The sequence below is a fragment of the Pterocles gutturalis genome, unplaced genomic scaffold (assembly GCF_000699245.1).
Source record: "Pterocles gutturalis isolate BGI_N339 unplaced genomic scaffold, ASM69924v1 scaffold41372, whole genome shotgun sequence".
In the NCBI taxonomy this organism is placed as follows: domain Eukaryota; kingdom Metazoa; phylum Chordata; class Aves; order Pterocliformes; family Pteroclidae; genus Pterocles; species Pterocles gutturalis.
In genome coordinates, this window is record NW_010114269.1 from 11,974 (window position 1) to 34,740 (window position 22,767).

General features: G+C 37.1%; 1 protein-coding gene across 1 annotated transcript in view; it reads left to right on the top strand.

Moving 5' to 3' along the window:
• KIAA0586 (KIAA0586 ortholog) overlaps window positions 1-22,767 on the top strand; it is a gene marked incomplete at its 3' end in the record, with an annotated part of 43,675 nt that overhangs the window by 11,356 nt on the left and 9,552 nt on the right. The window contains exons 14-25 of the mRNA XM_010074780.1: window positions 425-599; window positions 6,979-7,164; window positions 8,055-8,242; window positions 9,504-9,611; window positions 10,798-10,878; window positions 16,101-16,297; window positions 16,496-16,614; window positions 17,202-17,386; window positions 18,182-18,341; window positions 18,925-19,147; window positions 19,682-19,923; window positions 20,406-20,482. Coding sequence (XP_010073082.1) covers window positions 425-599; window positions 6,979-7,164; window positions 8,055-8,242; window positions 9,504-9,611; window positions 10,798-10,878; window positions 16,101-16,297; window positions 16,496-16,614; window positions 17,202-17,386; window positions 18,182-18,341; window positions 18,925-19,147; window positions 19,682-19,923; window positions 20,406-20,482 — 1,941 coding nt within the window. The remainder of the gene's footprint in view (window positions 1-424; window positions 600-6,978; window positions 7,165-8,054; window positions 8,243-9,503; window positions 9,612-10,797; window positions 10,879-16,100; window positions 16,298-16,495; window positions 16,615-17,201; window positions 17,387-18,181; window positions 18,342-18,924; window positions 19,148-19,681; window positions 19,924-20,405; window positions 20,483-22,767) is intronic.

A 22,767-nucleotide genomic window follows, 5' to 3' on the forward strand; every position in this document is an offset into this window, starting at 1 on the left:
CCAAGTAGATAGTTTCTTTTTGGTAATGACTGCTATGCTTTAGATGATTGCAGTATTCGTGTGAAAAATTGTATGTGTAACTGTTAATTTTAAATGAGAGAGATAGCCCTGTCCTCTGGATATCTGTTGCCAGAATTGTTCTTATTTTCATGTACTGTAGAAGCCTAAGCTAAGTGCATATAACAATGCAGAATTCATTGTCGTGTTATGAATTTGTCTTGCCCAGTACTTGCTGTTTTATTCAGCTGCTAGTAAGCTGCTTTATGTATTCTGTATGTGTAATTTTTCATATGTCCTTGCAATGTATGCTGTTTGTTGCAGAACTCCTTTTTTTTTTTTTCCTCTAGACTTTTGCATTGATGTGTTCAAATTGTCATACATGAAGAATTGTAAACTGTTTTTTTGTGTTGTGTGTGTGTGTCAGGGACCTGTGAGTGCAAGTGCAGTGGTACACAACGAAGACTATCTGTGCCAAGTTTATGGGAAACCAATTTACCAGGGCCATCGTAGCACACTTAAAAAAGCACCGTATCTGAGATTCAACTCTCCATCTCCCAAATCTAAACTTCAAAGACCCAAGGTGATAGAGTGTGTTAGAGGTAAGTAATTCTTTGACATGAAGGTATTCCTTCCCAGTTTTTCTCTTAGAAATTCCTTGTATAAGTGAAACTATTTAATCGGAGATCACCTGCTTTTCAATTTCAAGCTTAAGCAACTGCAGTAGGGTTAAAAGTTGCTCTTTTCAAAACTGAAAAATAACGGTAGGTTTTCAGGTTTGCTTAGTATGTATCTCACTTATTTAAATTGTCAAATTCATACTTATTTCTAAATTTAATAAATGTATTAGTATATGTTTATTGATGCCCAGTTCTTAAAGAGCTGAATTGCTGGAAGTAATGACATAAGCACCTGTAAGCTTAGTGTGTTGAAAAACTAACTCAGCTTTTGATAAATGTTACTGAGATGTGTTCTTCTTGTCAGGTTTATCCAGTCATGTCATTTAAATGAATACATAAACCTACTGAGATTTGAAAAAATAAGGAATCCTGATATTTCTTTTCTCACCTCTAATACATAAATTGTAATATAAAAGAATTAAATTGATAGGAGTGAAGATGACGTCTATTAACTTGAAAATATTGAAAGACGTTAATTGGAAGCATTGGTTTAGTTCACTAAATGCATGTAACCATTTGTTAGTCGGGTCAGGGTTAAATGTGGAACAGAAGGTTTTTTTGCTAACTTGTTACAGTTATTTAATTAACTGATAAAGGTTATTAGTTGATTAATAATGAATTCCATTCCTTAGTTTTGTAGGCAAAGTGTTAGAAGATTCGAATTTTAAAACCTATTAAAAATATGTAAAAATAATGACTTAAAAGTGAAACTAAACGATATCTGACATAAGATAAAGTTTATCTACACTTACCCAAGTTAGCAGAAAGTAATGTTTGCTCTAGTGAAATTCTTCTGTTCATTGAAAATCATCATATTAATGAATGTGACCTTCTCTAAGGAAATAATTATAAGGTACAAAGACAAGTCTTGATCAAAATGGATTATTTCCTCTGTTCTGAAGCAAATTGAATTTGTAACACTAGTTTTAAATCAGTCCATCCTGTCAGTGGTGGTAATTCTTTCAAAGTACTGTCTTAAAGAGGATTAAAAAAAAGGAAGAAAAAAGAAAAGTACCAACCAATGTCTTTATGTGAACTAAGCAACGTGCGTGTATGTGGCACTGCTGTGATGTTTCTGAAAGCTATGGAAAGCCGTTTTCAGTCAGGATTAAAATGTACACTGATATCCGTCTTTGTGGAACTTGTATGGGGAAACAAGTGCTGTTCAAAGGCACAGTTGTTGTCTTATTTCTGTTTTAAAAATGAGTGTTTTTAAGACTAGACCAGTTCAGTGTTTGCCTTGGCGTTTCTGCTGGAGGAATGGAAACTGTAGGATTGTATTTGAAGTGGGTTCGCAAAAGAACGTAAGTTCCTATTTTCCTCTATTTCGATGGCCTTTTGCTGACAGTTACGGTCTGGGAATTTTTTTTTTGTAATATTTGTTGACTTTCACAGCTCATTAGCAGTTTGAAATAGTGTATTTTAGATTTGTCTGTTTTAATTGGATCTGTTTTATTTCCTAGTTATCTTTTCTAACTTAATGTTTCTTAATATAGAAGCTAAGATTAATCTTTAATTGATCTGCCAAAAAACCTAATGTGTAGCATTGCAGGGAGATGTAGATGTCATTACTACTGATACTGTTAATAACTAGAAATGCTTGTCATGAAGGATGAAGTTTAGTCAAAGAAATTTCCAAAGCGGTTGCATTTGGCTGTTTTCATTACGATTGAAGCTATGAGGGAACAGCTCATCCTTCGCTGTGTCTGTGCAGGGAAGAGTATAGTCAAGATTCCCATTGCTTTTATTAGAAGTTGTTTTACACACTGTAAGGAAGTGAAGAACATTGCAAGAAACCAACAAAATGTGATGAGGATTGGAAGATCTAAGAGGAGAAAGCTGCAGTGGAGTGCAGATGAAAAAACCCCAGCAGCAGGGCCTTCTTTTTCTGCTCGCTGTGGGAGAGAGTGAGCAAATTATATGATAAATGATAATTACAGAGATTAAATGTAAGAGGCAGTGAAAGTGATAGTGGGCACAATTGAGTTAACAGGATGAGCATCAATGGGAAAATATTAGTTGGCTCACCTCTGTGCTTCTTGCTCTAATGCTGTTGTTACCCATGCAGGGAAAATATACTTGATGCAGTCTTAACTGTCATGTTGAAAAAAGGCTTTCTGAGTTTTTATTATAACTGTCAAAATATACTATTCGGTATGAAATGCAAGCAATTAACATGAGAAGGCAGTCTCTTGATGAGACCATGCTTTTAGGCTATTAAAATGTATTGTATGAGACATACATATGTCTTTGAAAACAAGCACTGCTGTGATTTGGGGTTTTTTTGACATTGTAATGTACATCCACAGTGGCAAATCTTCAAAACAGTACAAGAATCTGTTGTTAAGCTTAGTGTAGTCTTTATGCCATTTTCTGGAAGTATTCTTACCTGTGCTGTGGAGCCCAGTTGTAATCCATGAAGGAGAGTGTTGTTGGTAGAAAGTATTCTCGTAACCCTCCTGGAAAATGGGGGTTATAGTCCTGGCAAAAATCTAGAAGATTTTTCAAAACTTACTTTATTTTTAAAAGGTGAGAACTTGGTGATAGTAGTCTTGTTGCTTATATATTTTATTTTACCTTTCTTGTCTTGAAATGCTTCTTTTTTTGTGAAAAATGCCAGTATACTGATTTGAAGGAGCAGCATGATACACCATTCTCATATCTTTTCTTTCACTGCTTTACTGGCAGTGCTGCACACCTGTAATTTAGTTTATTCTGTACAGATTTTTTTGAATAAAATTTGTGGTAGTAAGCACTTAATGTAGCAATAACAAGATACAGTGACCTCTAAGATTTGGATTGAGAACAGACACGTCTTTAAAAATATTTAATCAGCAGTTCTGCTTTTGCTGAGTCCTAAATGACATTTTTCTTCTCTATTTATTGGGCTCTTGTCCTTTATAGAAGGTCACAACCTTTCCAGGGAGGCCAATTTCATCATTCCAGAAACAATACCTTGTAAAGAGGCAAAAAAGTGCCCCCACCCCAATCTAATTATAATAAGTAGATCATTTGATACTACTAGTTTTTTACCGGTAACGTGTTTAATTCAGTAGTGTCAGTGAAATGTAAAGGTGCAGGTTGCATGCAGTTGTAATAAACTGCTTCTGTGCTTTATCTTGTTTTCTGGTGAAGGCAAATAGAAATGAAAGAAAAAACTGTGTACTGGATCCATGCTGTATTCAATCTTCCAGAACTCCTGCATGTGACAAATACAGTTTAAAAGCTATTTGCTTGAAAACAGGATGAACTCTGGATAGCCTTTACCCACAGTGATTCTCTTCCAAGTCATTAAGTCATACTGCAGCAGCGCAGCAACATACGTGTTTGCAGTAATAAAGCCACCATAAAATTAGTTTCTCTATTTCACGTCAGACTGCAGTTACAGAAAGTTGTGGTTTTGTCTGTATCTTGACAGTAAATAAAATAAAGACACTGCCTTGTATTCTTCTCTCAGCGAAGAATACGGAAATTTTTGCATGTCACTTAATAACACTCCACAGAATATGTGTCCTATTTCCAAGTTTTCTGATTTTAATGGCTTTAGACTGAGGTCAGCCTTTGTTTGATACTGGCATTAACTTGTCTTTGACTCTTCATGTAAGACAGTTGGTCAGGCTGCTTAATTGTTGTGCTTTCTTACATCTTGCCAAAAAATGGAAAAGTAATACTTCTGTGTTTCATGTGGGTCTCATGATGACAAAATAGTTAAATGTTTTTGAGGGCTGCTATTCTGCAAGATGCTGTTATGGCAGGAAAGTATAATAAAATTAGAAACAGATCTGTACTCCTCTATAGTAGGAGTGTAAATAAAATGAAACAAAGTTGAATGAGCACTTTAAAAGCACCAGGTTCTTAAAAAAAAAAAGAAGGAAAGAAATCTTGCCCCATTAGGCATGGTTAGTTCTTTCCTTCATGGATCTGCACCCACAGGTTCCCTTCCTGGCCTTGATGTACCAGGTGATAAAGGCTTAAAAATAATTGAAGTTGTTGGCCTTGGGTTTGATTGGCTGGAAAATCCAGACTTATTAAATGACTCTGAGCAGTCCACTGAGCTTGTTTTAAATTAGTGTTAGAATAAGGATGTTTATTTAAGACTGAAATGGCCATCTGGAGAGTCTCTTTTCAGTAATTTTATAACTCTCTCAACCGTTTTCTTTGCAAATAAACTGTAGTGACTAATGCTTGGTTTCTTATGGGAAGTTAGGAAAAAAGTCCAGCTAACACTTTTATGAGTAAGAGAGCTTTTCTAAAAAAAAAAGTTGTAGTTGTTTTCTTGCATAGTTTGAACTGATAAATGTATGTAAAACACTAGTTTTTTAAAGCTAAGTTTAATTAAAGGCCCAGTTTCTGCCCAGTGCAAATCAACGTTTCAGGGGGAAATGTAAAGTTGAAAGCAATTAAAATGAGGTGCTGTGTGTGTACAGTACTTCATCATTCTTGCTCTGAGAACCTTGTTTTTACAAGTTGGTGGAATCACAGATATGTTGCCAATTTCGGCTTTTACTCAAAAGTTCAAGGCCAGGGGGGACTGTTAGATCATGTGGTATGACCTCTTCTAAATCACAAGCCACTGAACTGTATCTATTTATGTTCCTGAGTCCAGTAATTTGTCTTTGACTAAAGAACAATTTTTCTGGCTAACCTATGCTTTGCAGAAAGGCACATGCTCATTTTTTAAAGACATCAGAAAGTCTGCCCATCGTTACTTCTTCTCGTGGCTAGGCATCTTATGCTTCAAAAGTACACTTCAAATTTTGTATCTGATTTATAGTGAGTTTTTGGCTTCAGTTTACGGCTACTTCTGTTTCCGGGTGGATTTCCTTAAAAAATAAAAAAGGCCTTTTAATATCCAATCTGTTTTAATATGTAGAGAGATACAGAATTAGTGCTGAAAGCAGTGTTATCATATATGGAAGTCTTCTCCTGCTCCACCTCACCGACATCCTGTTGAGACATCTGAGGATTACATTTATCTCTTTGACCACAGCATTGTATTATGATTTCTCATTGCATTGCTTATGCAACATGACCTTCAAGCCTTTTTCAGAGACACTTCTTTCTGACCTGTGTTTTCTCACTGAAGAGTTATGACTTGCCATTCTTGCTTCTAGGCTTCTGAACCATAATTTGTATGTACAAAAATAACACTTCTTGAGTGAATTGCCTTACTTGCTTGTCTGCATTTGTTAAAAGTCACATTATCAATCTTTATTATCTCTAAATTTTATAATCATTAACTTTCATTTTTCAATTAATTAGGAAGGTATTAAATGTGAACAGAGCTAAAAAGTCGTTGTTGCCATGTGTTAACTGACCATGAATACAGGAAGGGTGATGATTAGAAACAACAGAGGAGTAAGATGATATTTTTCAGCTGTAGTGAAGATACAGAGTTGGTCACCAATGTGATTCTTTCCAGATTCATTTTCCTAACACCTACAAAATAGCAGTAGAAGCACTTCTGTTAGATTCACGATTGTGGATGCCTTTTTTGGGAATGTGTTTATCCACTTAGATTAAAGTTAATGATTTCTCCAGTAATACCCACTGTTTGCAGAGAATATAGGTTTAATAAGACCTTGCATGGCTGTAGAGTGAGAAATGCAACATTGCAATAAATGTTCTCCTCTGCCGTGTGCTTAGGCATTGTTACATACAAATTACTTCTTGTGGCTATTTAATGGTACAATTTCACAGCTGGAACAAAAAGTCAGTGCTTCCTCAATGGTGTAAGTCAGGACTCATGGGTATTAGTTATGGCTTTATTTTCTGTTAGCAGCAAGTTGTTAAACCAGGAAACTGCAGATTGTACCTCTTCTTTGAGGACCTGTCAGTCTTGTGGCTGGAGACAAACTGCATGTTTATAAAATTGAGGCAGTTAATCAGACGAACGGGAGTTCAGTTTGGCTATATTCGGTATCCTGTCTATTTTTTATGCCAGGCTTGCATGCTATTCTAATGCTGTATTTGAAACCTGAATCATGGATTTCTTCTTACCTGCTAAATCACGTGTTTCAGTCTAACCTACTACCATCCTTGTGTCCTTTTCTTCACATTTCTGTCTCTTTATTTGCTAGAGTCATATGTTCGAAAATTGAGATTTTAGTTCCTTCATTGCTGTCAATACTGAGACATCTAACTTAGCACTTTTAGATTCCACCCTTCCTGTCTCCCTCCCTTGCTCCCTCCATCCCACAGCAAAAATTTATAATTGTTTCAGCTGAAGGGCTTAAATAGCGTGTGCTATGATTCTGTTTGTACATGCATTGATGGCGTGGTTTATCTGTTCTTGTTTCAGGTACAAAGGTAAAGTCAGCAAGAACACAAACTTCTCACCCACAGAAGGTGGTAATCAGCCCTAAGAAACAGCATCCTTTATATGCACTCACCCAAGAAAATCAGTATCTCTTTAGTCCAAGTGGAGATGTAGCTGCCGTCTCTGGGCCGCTTGAAGGTCACCTAGTTCCTATGGCTATTCCGCTAGGTAGGAGCAAATAACTTGTAGAAGGCATGTGTGAAGGTTAATTACTGCTACTTCATGGAAATAAAACTTATATCTTAAGTCAGTGATTTGCCCTGGCCCATGAGATCTGCGGGTGCCCTTCTCATGGGAAGTCTACATGGGGGAACAGTATAAAGTATTCTGATTCTCCTCGTTCTTCATGCTGGATGTCTGGCAACACTCTGACAGAGCAATTATTTGCTTAGCTGTATATTCCTTCTTTGGTTCACTTTACATTTCTAAGGTTCTTGTTCTGGCTTTAAGTTTGGTATCCATGTAAGCAGGAACTGAATCACTGGCCCTTGGATTCCACATTTATGATGACTTCAGCCCAAGGATTTCAGCACAAACACGCTAAACTCCTTGTCACAGCTTCTGTATTTTTGGACCTTCAGTAGAACCTTTTATAGTCCTTGTTTCAGGAAGGCTTAATATCCCATTGTAATTTAAAGAAGATAATTATTAAAATAAAAGAATGTCTCAAACAAAAATTTGTGGGGTGCTGTACTACGTGTAATAGCATTTTGAATATGGTTAAGAAAATGTGAGGTGGAGGAAGCATGGTGCATTGAACGGCAAACACAGTGTAGTTATTTTCGGTTTCAGCAGTAGATGTCACCGTAGTCAAGAAAAGTGAATAATTTGAAGAAATGGCAGTGTTGAGTTTACAGTTTCTGTTGGGAAAGCCTTAAAATTCCCTGGTGAAGCACTATACTTTAGCTAGTGTTAATAGGGGACTTTTTAATTGGTCTGTAATTATGCAACCTGTCTCATGTAAAACACAGACACCTAGAATTTAATTTTAATTAATTTATAATTTACTGAATATAGACATTTGTAGATATTGTTAATTATTTTTTAACTGTCCTTAGGTCAGACCCGAATTGTCGACATCTCGCAGCAGCCTGCTGGAGTAGTTATAGGTAAACCACACCCTGTTACAGTTACAACCTCTGTTCCTCAAGTGCCACCAAAACTACCGGATGAGATAAAAAAACCAAACGTCGCTGTAATAGAGATGAGATCGGAGAAAAAGGATCCACCTCAGCTGTCTGTGCAGGTGCATGTCAAGACTGATGATTAATTGTTTTTTTATTTTAATAAATGCTAATTAAAGACAGTCTCATCCATCAGTAACTTACTTTGACATCAGTAGATGGTTTTCAGTAAGCATTAGGCACATAATGAATGGAAGAACCAGTTGTCATGTTATGCTAATATTTCTATTTGCATTTTAAGAATTATCTTTATTATTTAACCAAAATAGAGAGCTATTTCTTCTCGAAGTCATCTGTGCAGGGTGTTTGTAAAATAGTTTTATGTCACATTTTCTTTTTTTTTAAATGAGATTTTTGAGCCAGAACAAACTTTGAATAAAAAAGTATTAAAATAAATGTCAGTTTACTTGGATGAATGGTTTAGTCTTTAAGATTTCTATTACAAGCATGATAGTCAGCCCAAGAATTTCACACCTGATTAATCAACCATTGCAGTCCTTACCTAGTGGGGTGGGGTTTTTTTTTTTGAAAAAAATTTTTACATGGGTCTGTTGTCAAGGAAGCTAATGTTTCTTACATGTTCATTATTTTGGATTCAAGTTGTTGAGAATATACACACTCCTACACACACCTTTCAGATACAAATGATTCATGGAACTCAAAGTTAAATAGAGGGAGAGTATGCGGCTTGTTCCCTTGCTGTTATCACTGTTTTCCACCCACATGCTTTTTGCTGTTATTTCACCCAGCTGTTAAATGCTTAAGGTGATTTTTAAAATTATTTTTCCCCCTAAAGAATTAAGCAAGCATTTAAATCTTTGTTCTTAGATAAAAAAAACAAAACAAAACCCAAAGTGTTTTGATGCTGTAATGGCCACGCCTTTATTACAAACTATCCTGTAATACAATTATCCCTTTATTTTACCCTACCAGAGGTATGACAACATGAAGCCAATAGCCAGCCTGCGCAGTGGCTTGTCGGCCAACATAGTGTGAATGAATTGCAAGTCAAACGTACACCTGCATATAAATAGTTATGGGTAAATTCACCTTCTGTCACATGCAAGATAAAATATCAGGGAACTGGAGAACAGGAGAAATCAGGTAGTGCAGGTAAAGATGTGAATGTTTCTGGGGTTAGTTTTTGTACATTACAGTATTTTGTTTTTCAGAATCAAGTTATTTTCAGATAGAGGTATGAGAAAAGGAGATCAGTGAAGTTTAGTGGCTCAACAGAAAGTGGAAGAGAGAATCTAAAAAGTTCAGTGATAGTAGTTGAGCTAATACATAGATTTTCAGATTGGTGCTTTTTTTCTGTCCTAGGTGTTGCCAAATGTAGATATTGACAGTATTTCGAGTGACAGTGTGAGTGTAAACGATGTTCTTCCAGGCTCCGAACCTGCACTTCCTCCCGTCAATGCTGTAATACAGGTATGGATTGATCTAAATGTCTGTGAATTCAAATTTGTTAAAAAAGACAATATGTTAATTTACTGCAAAGTTATTTTGTTATCTTATCTTAGAGAAATTAGTTCCAGGAAAAATGGAGTAATTATGCTGGAGAATTTATAATGTTAGGTACTTTTTTAAGAAAATTAAAAATTGCAGGAAGATGCTGTTCTTCCAAGATGAAATAATCACCATAACAAAACCCCAAGAAAAACAGTGTTTCTTTGTCCTGTTGAGAGTTGTAATCCCTTATTGGCCCCATGTCTGTCTTATTTATACTGGCTTCATTGTTCTGGCATGAAAACTGAGGATGTTCTTCATTTCTCTGTCTGCTCCTTGGCTGAACTGGAGTGGTTAGTGACATGTACGCGTGGCCTGTTCACTGGTAGCCTGTTGTATGTGGAGCCGGCCAGTCTATTCTCTTTCCATATAATTTTTCAGAAGTGTTGTTAATCTGATCTAAGCAGTAATGATGGTTTTTGTGCAGCTAAAAGGTTAAATGCTCTATGCTGAATGATAAAGTTTATAGGGCACATGTTTACAGGATGGCATATTGCTTCTTCCAGTGGACCTCTGTCTTGTCCAGTGCACAGACAGAACAGTGTGAAGGCACAGTGATGCAGTGATAGTTTTTGTACTGTTATTGTACCTTCTGTTTTCTCTGTGTGTTAGCTGCTATTCTGACTTAAGCAGTTAGGTCCTCCAGAGTCTTTATGGTCAAGGTATTCCCTGAATAAGAAGGAGTCCATGGACTAAAATAGTGATTATTATTGAAAAATTATTAAGACTGTAGAAATTGCACATAAGTAAATTGCTTAAAAGACTTCTAGGCTCTTGTGTGCTATGTTTGACATTATTTTGTCTTACTTGTGTTTTTAAGAAGAGCTACAGCTATTGCCCTAGAACCTTTGATGTTGAGATATTCCACTTACATTTGGTAACAGCAGGTTTTAGTTGTCAGCATACAAGAAAAAGTTCTAATAATCTCTCTTTAAACCATGCAAAGAAATTCCTACTAGGTTTGAATGTGGGTAAAGCATTTTTTCAGATACAGGACATTGAGTGACAGTGAGTGGTGATTTAATTGCATTCTTGTAATTAAGTTTTTCTATTAATGCATTTTCCCCCCCATATAAAATACCTAACAATTTCAATCTGTCTTTATAAGACTCCAGAAGATACACATAATGAAGAGGAAGACACACAGTTTCCAGGAACTAATTTAATTGATGTTACTGATGTCATGCAGGTAATTATATTGCAAAGGTGTCCTTTATTTTATGCATTTTTATATTTGGTTTATATTATTCTGTCATAACTGAAAACACGATGTAGAAAATCAGTTTGCTTTACAAACAACTTTAAAAATACACATCGTGAACAATACTGAACTGTTTACAGTGCTACAAACAATATTAGAAATTACTGTGTCTTAGTAAGTAAAGGACCTCTGAAGAATTACAATAAAAAACTAAAATTAGCTTTTATTTGGATGTGTTAGAATCCACTAGAAATAAAAAGTAGTCCTCTAAAATCAGCGGTGATTATAGCACTTAGATTTCCCTTTTTCAAACTCTAAATGTAATACATATTTAAAATCTGTAAGAGCATCTTGTATAAGGTAACCTAAAGTGTGAAAGTGTTTCCTGAGGGTTCCCTTTTAGAAAATTTTGGTATAGAGCAATTTGCATATGCTTTGAGGTCCTAAAATGCTTTAGCATAATATCTCATTTCAGTCAAACATGATGTAACTTAAAAAAAAAAAAAAAAAAAAAAAAAGATGAGCTGTGTCTGTGAGTATATGCGTACAACATATACTACTCATCTCATGGATTCCATTAAGTTTACAAATTTTTTTTTGCTGGATGCCTTGTTAGTGTGTCTGTGCATGTTTAACAACGTTGTTGTTTCTGGATTATGACAACATGGGCTTACTTGAGATACTTTTTTTACAGTTTAATTTTTTTAGGTAGGAAGTCCTTTTTTCAGTTAGCTACGTTATCTTGTCAGTCGGAGTGAGGACTGACAAATGCTCAAGGTTGGTGAACCAGCCTGTATTTCACTTCTCCGGATTAAGAGCAGAAGCAGAAACTCAGCGGTGGCTGGGAAGGTCTGCCTCTGAAGGAAGCAAGATGCTGCCACTCAGCTGTTGTGTGGTATCTTGCCTCTGTGGAAGATGGCAGCTTCCACCTCCTGCTGCATTTAGGACTCAGTAAATACCAGGAGCTTGAAATTGCTGGTTTTGGCTGGTATTTCTCTTAAAGTTCTTTTTCCTCAAGCTTCTTTCCAGTGAGCTAGACTTGCTGTGCACATATCAAAGTCTACCCCAAAAATGTGTTATTTTTATCTGTTCTGTGTGCTCCTGATACAAGGATTACAGTGTACGTCAAATATTAACTCTGTAGCCTACAGGTGTCAGTACAGTAGATTTATTTTTAAAATTAATTCATCACTTAACATCAGTTAGTTAAAACATTCCTAAAGAGATGGTTTACCTATCAAAAATGGGAAAATGCTTTATTAATTTTTAGTTTTAAACTACCTTATGTTATTGGAGGGGAGGAGTTAAATCTGATTTATTTGGAGAACTTTCTTCTGTTTGCACAAAAAAACGTTGTTTTATAAAAATAAATAGAAAAGCTACTTAAGAAAACAGTTTATGAACTAACAAAAAATGCTGCAATGTTAATTTTTTTGTATGTGAATAATAGCTATTCATCTTTTCTTTTTTTTTCATTTTTCTCCTGGATTGCTTTTATCTTTCATTTTTGGCAATGGGATATATTTTAACCACAATACCAAAAACGTTCCAAGTGAAACATATGTTTGGCCTATGACCACACAGACAATGTTCTTAAAAATGTGCAAGACAAACATAATGTGGAAGCATAAAATCAGCCTCTGCAGTGGCAGGGGTACTTAAGACATCAAAAGAAAGCAAAGTTATTATTCTAAAAGAAGCTTCAGATTCATGAAAAAAAGAGCAGATAATACTATACTAGCAAAATAGCTTCTCTTCTCTTCCTCCCATACCCCTTTTATTATGAAAACTTAATTCTGTTAGAACTGAAGAGGATAAGTATTTGTGTGAAATATCCTTTTTTTTTTTTTTTGCTTGCTTTTATTTTTTTTTCTTCCTTGGTGGATACTGCGAAAAGGCTTCCGGAGCCTGGCCCATGCATTTCCTTTTCCTAGGAGTTGCTTTACCTTTTCTACTAGAAGATACATACTTAAGAGTCAAAATGCTAGTGGTTAGCGTCGGTAGCCCGATAGAGACAAGGCTTCAGCTGCCTGCTTCCAGGTCCAGCCAGTCGTGAGGCTGAGCATGGGTTGCCAATAGGTGCACGCACAAACATGTTTGCAATACGTATATACATATCAGAGACTCACAGAATGGTTTGGGTTGGAAAGGACCTTAAAGATCATTGAGTTCTACCCCCCTGCCATGGGCAGGGATACTTCCCACTAGACCAGGTCACTCAAAGCCTCATCCAATTTATTTTAGCGGTTTCGAGGACTGATACAACGTGCCCCAACTTGTAAAACACAAGCCCTGCAGTGGGAAGAGGTGATGTGCTTTGTTCTGCCATTGCAGCCTTGCAGCCTAGTGTTTAAAGACCCAGAGCTCCATCTTCCAAAAGAGTTGGATGAAGTGCTTTTACTTCACAATAAGAAAATTCACATGTGGAATAAAGCACAAAGCTTTTACAGCTTTGATTTATACACTTTAGTTTTGATCAATGGTTGCACCTACAACAAAGTAGGTTCAGACTTTCTGCACAGAAGAGGTTTTGTAAGGCCAGCCCTTGTGTGGACCCTGCCTTACTCCAGACGGAGAAACTTGCTCAGCTAACGTGAGCCCAGAACAGACTCTCAGATTTATTGAGTGTGCTCTCCAACTCTTACGAGCAGCCACATCCTGCAGTACCTTTAGCAAATTTACTAGGATTTAAGATTAGAGACACTTTTTGCTCTCTCTGAACATTCCCTAATTGCGAGGTGGGGACTTGTTTCTCAGAACTTCTGCTTCCATTTTGAATACTGCCGCAAAATATATAACCTGCAGGGGTCATAGTAAACTTCTTTTCCTCTGCCCTGGTTTCATGTAGATGCTCTTTGGGGAAGTGATTTTTTTACATCTTCAGACAAAAGTTCACAGGTGGCACCTGCAATGCAGCCTGACCTTGCTTGTGAAAGTTGCTTTAGAAACCTGTCAAGAATAAATCCATTATTAAGTTTTGGAGGGCTTAAATAAAAGACTATGCATATACATGTTTGGTAATGGAAAAAAATTAATCTATACCACCTAATAATTTCAAACATTTTTTTTTAATTATCTGAATGTAATTTGGGAAATAGAATTTCGGCTTGATACTTTGTAATAAAGTACAGTGATTAATATTCCAATCATATCTGTAAGACTTTCTAATTTATGCTATATTTTGATTGAGAGTCATGATAGATATTTTCAACAGTCTCCAGGGAGGTAAAATGCAGAATTGAGTGCAAATTATTCAGGATTGATCTACAGGGTGATATATGTGCAAGTTCAGTCCACATAGTTAAATACTGACTATTGTATTATTTTTTTTATTTCAGCAGAGATCATATATCACCTCAAAATAAATATAATTTTCCTTTGGATTTGTGCACTATTAAATATAAAATATTTTTGCACATAATTTACAAATGTGGAAGAACTGCAAAAGTTTGTCAGAAGTTGCTAAATATATGTAAGATTTATTGTATGTACTCAGTTTATTTAATCCAGATGTTTGTATTTTGCATACTTTCAGAAAAGATTATATTAAATAGGCACATCAAAGAAAATTTATGGAGTAATGCGGTCAGAAGAAAATGCATAATGAAACACTGGACAAAGACATCTTTACATTTGCTGTCAGAATGAATTATAGTTATGAATTCATATATCCTAACAGAACAAACTGCTTATCAGATCGCAAGGCATCCCGTGCCATTCTGAGTTTAACTTTGCGGTCTTATTTCTATGCCTAAAATGGTTTAGAGATCTTTGTGTGTCACCCAAATACACATATCCTGTTTTGCCTGCTTTGTAAGTTACAACTTTTCTTTGAAGAATTATTACTCTGTAAAGATCCAGAAGGATCCCACTCCCCAATGGCTATTTGTTGTAACACCCATCATGGACCTATCTGACTTTTCACTTTTAACGAATATTAAGGTAGTAGAGAAGTATTAATGCTGGACTGGGGAAGGAGACAGGGAAATGTTTCTGTCTCACCCCCCCCCCCCCACCTTCTCTGTTCTTTCTAGTTTCAGTGATTTGTTCTTTTATTCACAGAGAAGATATAGTGTATTTTTTATTTTATGGGTTAAAAGTAAATTTAATTTATATAAGGGAAAATAAGACTTTTTCACTTTTCACTGTGTTGGGGATTAATCTTAGTAAATGCAGATTTACAGTGAGCTCTTTAATGCAACTTCACGTGCTTCTCACTGGTAATTTGGGGCTCAGCTCCTCATCTCTTTCTGGCATGCCACATTTTCTTCTTAGGGAATCGTATTACTATTAGAGACATTTGGTTTTAATTTTGTGAGTGAAGGATGAAGGTTCTCATCCGTCAGGAGGCATTTCTAAAGTGTTACATTACGATATGATGGGCTGGTGACTGCTTTTTGGGACTTCATCCTGTGTATGTGCTCAGGGGGGAGACAGAGGGTGGCATCTTGGGAAACTCTCAAACATTATAGCACACATTGAGTAACTTACATAACTTCTAGAACTTTTAGAAATAGCACATGAAGTTCAAATTCAGAGTGTCTGTGATGATCAGTCTGTGAATTGATTACCCAGAAATACCTTTTAACTTTCAGCTGCTGAAGTTAGTGAAAGTGTAAACATACATGTAACATACATGTAAACTATTAAGGTCTAGTCTTTAGTGCTGGCAAGTTCATTAGAATTTTAACTGACTGCATGCTCCTTAACTTTTGGGAATGTATCTTTTCAGACAGGAGACAGTTTAATTTCTAAAAAAAAACAAACAAAAAAACCAAAACCCAACAAACAAAAACCAAACCAAAAAGCTAACCTAACAAGTAATTGTAGAAAGTTTCCTAACCCCCTTTTTTTTTTTTTTTAAAGGAGGAGCATTTCTGGAGTATATATTAAAAATCCTGACTTATGTCACCAGTAAATTTCTCAAGTATTAGCATTACAATTGGCTCCCTGCCCTGGGCAGCACAGGCAGGAAATTCGAGCCAAATCATGTTTTGCTTAGCAGTTCCTATAGCCTTATACTGCTCCAGATTTATGATTTGCTAAGTTTAGAATTGTGTCAATTAACTGCAACGTACTAAGAAGGGAAAATGTGGTTTGTGTGCCATGACACATCTACAAATGTTTCTCAAAGAAAAAATCCGACAGTTACCTCAATGACATTGCCTTCCAGAAATGCACCATAACTTAATTTGCTACCTATTTATTAGGAACAGGAAGAGGAGAAGGATGAAGTTCCAGAATTCTTTGAACCTCTTCTGGAGCTTAATGGACAGTTGAGAGTTGCCTCACCAAAATACAATGGGCCTTTGTTTCCTCCAGTGGCTTCTGCTCCTCAGCAGTCTTCTGATGTTTTGGATGAGCTGATTCAAAGGAGAGAAACTATAGAGAACAGGTTGATAAACTGGTAAGTTGCAATGTAACAAAGTAGCAAGAGAGTATATATGGAAGAAGGAATGACTCCAAAAGAATACCTTCCCCTTCTTCTCCCTTCCCTTCTCCTTTTTCATTTGAGCTGCCTTGCATTTTGTGGCAAGAATGCTGTTTTCTCTACTTTTAGGTGTCTTAGTGTTTGCTGATAGTTAAATGCGTTTTATTCTGCTAGGGTGGAACAAGAAATAATGGCAAAAGTTGTCAGTGGGATGTACCCAGTACAGGAGGAAACAGTGCCCAGTGTTAGCATCTCCGAGAGTGAAGACAGTGAGACTGTAACCTCTGATATTGGTAAGTAGGAATTATTGTTCTCAGCAGATCAATTATCTCAATTTTTGGCTAATTTTAACAAGCTGTGTAGGTAGCTGTTGCCTGAGCCTAAGAGTGGATAATGCTGAACCAGTGAAACTATAAAATGCAAAAGTGCAAGCTTTAACTTCTGTTGAGACAGAGCAAGTGTTACAAGGCCATTGAAATCAAATTATCTAGAAAGAAAAACAACACATAAAACACAGCACTGTACAAATCAACCTCTGTTATTTGCCATCTAATTCGGATTTGGCATTTTGCTAAGCCTGTAGTGTTTGTTTGCCTTTCTTTTGATAATAGATATGTCAAAAATTACCTCCCCTATAAATGTAGTAAGCATCAGAGACAAATGCATTTCTCCTGTAATGTCACTGACCCTTGCTGCTGCCTTTTATGATCCTGAATTGCTTCTATACTGCTGTATCTTCATCTGTAAAATAAAAAAAAAGAACCGCTTTTTGCAAAGGAACGTTTAAAAGTTCATGGAGGTTAAATGAGTGGCTGCAGTATAGTACATGTATTTGGAGAAGTGAGACCTGGAGGTGTGCTTTGTGTTTCTTCATTTTCAGTTGAAGTTGCAGGTGGTGGAGGATTTCAGCTCTTTATCAATGCTGGTGTGCCTGTGGACTCAGAAATGATAAGTCATTTCGTAAATGAAGCTCTCAGTGAGACAATTGCAACCATGCTGGGTAACAGGCAGGCTCAGAAAGCAGTTCCTGCTACAAATGTTCTTCCAAGTGCAACAGTTATGACGGTAAGAGTCTCTTTTATTTAAGCTTTCCTACTGAAGTTCTCAGGGACAATTTCTTTGTGGCAACTGTGTGCAAGACAAAGGTGACGGGAAAAGACTGATGAAGTGAATGTGTGTGGTTTGCATTTTTTGATTATTCTTTATTATTCCCCAGAAGAAACAAGATTAAACCTATTTCACTTTAAAAAAAAATTGAAAAAAAAAACATTTCTGTTGTGCTGCATGCAGCATGCTGTATTTGTTTATTTACTTTAAGGCTGAGGACAAAACTGCTTTCTAAGGGAAAGTGTTGGTACTTAATTTCATGTTGTCAAAAGATGCCTGGTGTTATTTTCAACAAAAATAGCTATGCTAATGTCTTGTGAAGAAATGAAATATGAAGAAACTAATTTCATTAGATAAGAAGAAACAGAAGCTGAGAGCAATCTTATTTTTGGTCTTATGGCCTTGCAGACATTCTTTAATATCTGTAAAAATGAGTATTAATTATTTCTAAGTTTTGAGTTCAGTAGTTTTCAGTAAATGCTTAAATGATTTAGCTCGTAACAAATTAAAATTCATATATGATAATTTACTGGGGTTTAATTTATTTTGTCCAGGCATACCATTTAGCCTGCTGCATTTTTATGTTTAGATGGAGGAGGTAGATCCGTGAAGCATGTATCTAAGCAACAACTCTTCCTGTTCTGTGGTAGCCTGCCTTTCTCTCTCTTCCTCAGCTAACTCTGGGGATTCTTGGAAGGATAAGAATTTTGCATTGAGATAATAACTGTGGTTATGATCCTTTTTCTCACTTAGGAGTCTCTTGTGCCTACTCCATTGCCAACACCCCAGGCCACACCACCACAAACACCGCCTTCAGAAAAAGAATTGCCTCCAGTCAAAACTCCAGAGTCTTCTCCATCTCTTGCAGAAATGAATGGGGATGTTCACAAATGTGAAAAAAATAAAAAAACAGGTAGTGAAAATAATAATTGAAGTTTAGAAGTAGCAAATATGCTTTAATCTGATGCCTTTAATTTTCTTCTTCAAAGAAACATTTCTCAGGATAAATATTCTTGAGGCTATAATTCAAGTGGGGACTCATGTAGTATAAAAATTGTGGGCTAATTGCTATAAAAAGCAAACATCGCCTATTTTATAACAGTCCTGTTTTCAAACTTCATGCACATTTCTATGATCTGTGTGATTTCCACCCCTCCCAGCCCCTCCACACTTTTTCACATCAGAAAAATAGCTGTCTTTTGCTCCTTCCTGCGTTCCTAATGGCAATTAAGCCAAATTTCCAAGTAAAGCAGCTTAGTTTTTAAAATGCAAAGCAGTCTCCCTTATTAAAGGAAATGTGCAATTGAGGTTTTATTCTAGCTCCTTCAGATGCCAACATTGAACTTAAAAGAAACTAGTCTTAATCTAGTCTTGTCTCCATAGATATCAAAAAGTATCACAAAAACTTCAAATTCTTAGTGGATCTGACAAACTCTCTGTCTGAGATTTACTTCCTGCTTTCCTTTCTGATCTGAAATTTGGCTTCGCACACGCAGGAGTTGAGATTCCAGCTGCCAGGAGTTGTGTTGGCACACCTGTGGTTACCCCTGTCAATACACCTAGAGCAACCACACCAAGCCCTCCTGCCTCAGAAAGGGTCTCTGAAGCTGCAGAAATGGAAAGTCCAAAGCTTCCAAACCCATGGGACGGTGCAGAACTTCCTCTGGAAGAAGAGAAGCCCAGTCCTGTAACTGCAGAGCCATTCCATCTCAAGGCTGTGTGAGTTGAGCTGCAGGGTTTTCTGATTTCTTAAACAAAAGAATTTATTTCTACATATATCCTCCACAAGTCAGTAGAGAAATTATTAATGTATATATCAGGAAGCATTGAGATAAGCCAGGATACTTTTTTTAATTCCTTGACTTATATTGTGGAGAAAAATGTGAAATCAGGACCTTTCTCAGAATTTATTGGTCCTTATTCATTGTCCTCTTGAACATTGTACTTACTAAACTGGTGGTGTTGCAACTGCCAGTAATAAATGTAATGACAATGCAATATTGTATTGTTAGCATTTTCTTTTTTTCTGTTACCTCAGTGGGAATACACTTGATAATTTTTAGTTATAACCAGAAATTCATTAATAATGTTGTTTAACCATGTTGATTCTCAGACTATTCTGTGAAATGCTCTGCTCTTTCATTTGAAAAAATATACTTGCAAATTAATTTCTTTTCAGCATTGGTTTAAGACTTTAGTCTATGTTGCTCAATGAGCTTTGGTGTATTCATAATGCATATTCTTACATTATAGTGAGATGTCAGTGGCTAATGATGAGGAACCAGAGGCCTTGATTTTACCATCTCGGCAGTCGTCAGCGAGGCCTATCGAATCGCTTCCTTGCGATCCGCAGGTTCCATCGCCTGTGCCTACAGTTAGTTCTAGCCAGTCCACTCAGGAAAGCAGCCTTACCCCCACAGAAACAGAAACTGCAGAGAGACCCATCTCAGAAGGGGAGGTACTCTTCAGCTATGGACAGATGCTGGTTGCAGGAGGTAACTAACTAGACAAATTTATGGAAATGGTTGGGGTTTTTTTTGCTTTATAAACTTCTCTTGCAGCCTACTGAAGTTACATGTCACACATTTTCTGATAAAACTGCAAGCATTAACCTGGTCCTTAACTTTCAGTTCCTGATTTTGGATTTAAGAGACCTCCTTGCTCTTTTTCTTGTCTCTGAACAAAATGCTTCTGTTTACTAATGAAAAAAGATGAAAGCTGCTGTTTTGTTACAAGATCAACTTGGAAAATAATTGGGACTGTCTTGCAGAAGTACCATGTGGTACTAAGCACTAAGTTTTTACTGAAAGCAAAGTGTAAGAGCAATTTTCTTGGAAGCTGAAAATGTGTCTTTATAATACACATCCAGCAGTAGGAATTTCCAGCTCAAGCACTGTGTTGTTAAAGAATGTGGGCATGGCCTTCTTTCATATAACTTGCGTGTTTTTTAGTATTTGCATCTTAAAATATTTTTCAGCCTTAGCAGAAGGAGGACTGTCTCTTCCAAACCTCACCGAGAGCTTAACCAGTACTTTAAGAGATGCCAATGAAATGGTAAGGAAATGTTTCACAAGGAAACAGAGTTAGTGTGGTATTCTGCCTTGAGCATCTTGATAAATTGGATGTACTTGAAGCATTTTCACTTTTAAACTGTACACTTACAAAGAACATTAGAATTTCAGAGCTCCAAAGAAAAAAAACACATTATACAACCTAATTTATATTAAAACAAAAGTTGAATGATTTATAGATTTCTGTAAGCAAGAGATATCTATACACACTTTCATTTTTTATTATTTTTCACTTTAAGACATCTTACAGAATAGAACATTGCTATGTTCTGAGCTGCTTCAGCTTTGAGACATCTTTTAATTACTTCCGTGCTTAAATTATTAACGTAGGTTAGCTGAGCCTGGAGTTAGTTAAAGCTGCTTAAAACTTCAGTATAGTTTCTTATCTGACGTCTGCTTGAGTCCATTGTCCTGGAAACCTCCCAAGTCAAGGTATTCTCCATTCCCTTTCGCTTTTAACATTTTTATTTTCCACAAATGCCTGGACTTTCCCTCTCTGGCTTAGTGTAATGTCTCTTGGTAGGACATAGCTGTCATATAAATGATAGTATCAGGTAGAGTAATGCTGTGCTTAAACCAAACTGTTTTCTTCATGAAAGAATAAAAAAGTTGATAGTGAAATTGTAATAGTATTGGTTGGAAGGGAGCTCCAGGGGGATTTCTGAAAACTTCCTGGAGTGTCTCCACAATACTGTATAGCTCTTCTGTCCAGATAGTTGAAATCTGCCATGAGGATGAAGACCTGCAATCATCAGACCCCTGTCGGTGTTTTGTACAAAGCCTCCTCTTACTTTCTGTTGGTCAGGTGCTCTGAAACAGACCCTGCCCACAGCATCCCCAGTGTTCCTTTCCCCTCTGATCCTCACTCAGACAATCAGTCGGCTCATGGAGGTCTGTGAATTCAAGGAATTATTTGACCTGGGACTGAAAATTGGCTGAGGTACTGGGCAGAAAGGGTTGTGGTCAGTGGCACAAGGTCCTGCTGGAGGCCAGTCACTAGTGATGCATGCTGGGGGGTCGATGCTGGCACCAGTGCTGTTTAACCTGTTCAGTAATGACTTATGTGATGGGACAGCCTGCATCATCAGCAAGTTTGCAGATGATACAGGACTGGTCGATACACCAGAGGGTTGTGTCACCACTCAGAGGGACCTCACCAGGCTAGAGAAATGGGCTGACAGGAATCTCATTAAGTTCAGCAAGGAGAAATGCCATGTCCTGCAGCTGAGGAGGACAGACTCCATGCACCTGTACATACTGGGGGCTGACCAGCTGGAACACAGCTTTGCAGAAAAGAACCTGGGGATCCTGGTGGACAAGTTGAACGTGGGCCAGCAGTGGGCTCTTGTGGCAAAGAAGGCCACTGTCATCCTTTGCTGCATTGGGAAGAGCATTGCCAGCAGGGCAGGGGAGGTGGTCCTTCCTGTGTATTCAGTACTGGTGAGACAGCATTCAGAGTACTGTGTCCACCTACAGGCTCTCCAGTACGGGAAAGATAAGGATTTATTGGAGTGAGTCCAGCAAAGGACTACAAAAATGATAAGGGGTTGGTGCATCTGTCATACTGGGAGAGCTTGGATCATTTAACCTGGAAAAGAGAAAGCTCTGGGGGAATCTTACCAATGTGTATAAATATCTGGTGGAAAGAAGAAAGGAAGACAGAGCCAGACTCTTCTGAGTGGTGCCTGGTGAAAAGATGGGCAGCAGTGGGCACAGACTGAAATTCAGGAAATGCTGTTTAAACGTAAGAAATGTTTTTAGTGTGGGGGTGGCCAAACACTGGAAGAGGTGCTGCCTTCTGCAGTCAGGTTGGACTAGTCAATGTCCAGAGGTCGCTTCAACCTCAATAATGCAAAGTTTAAATCTCCTAGAGTAGGAGTCCTCTTTTCTTCTCCCTGTCTATCCTTAAACATTTCTACCCATACATGGCCATACTCCACTTGTGCATGCTTTCCCATCAAATATCCATGATTCATTCATGTCATAGTTGTGAGACTGTGCCCTGAACTTGCAGATCCTTCTGTCTGTTGTTCAGACTTTGCCATCTGAGCATATAGGCACTTGAGGAGAATGCCCTCCCTCTTGATCAACATTGTAAAAGTTCTCTTTGGATACCTCTGCTGTCTGCCACGCTTCCTCTCTTAAACTCTGGGCTTAAGACTCTGTTATCAGGTGAACCTCAAATAATGTTCTCTTCATCAGGTTAGAAGGCTTGCTTGCTAAGATGTTCTTCCTTCTCTTTGTCAGCTGGATCGTAGCTATTTCCAA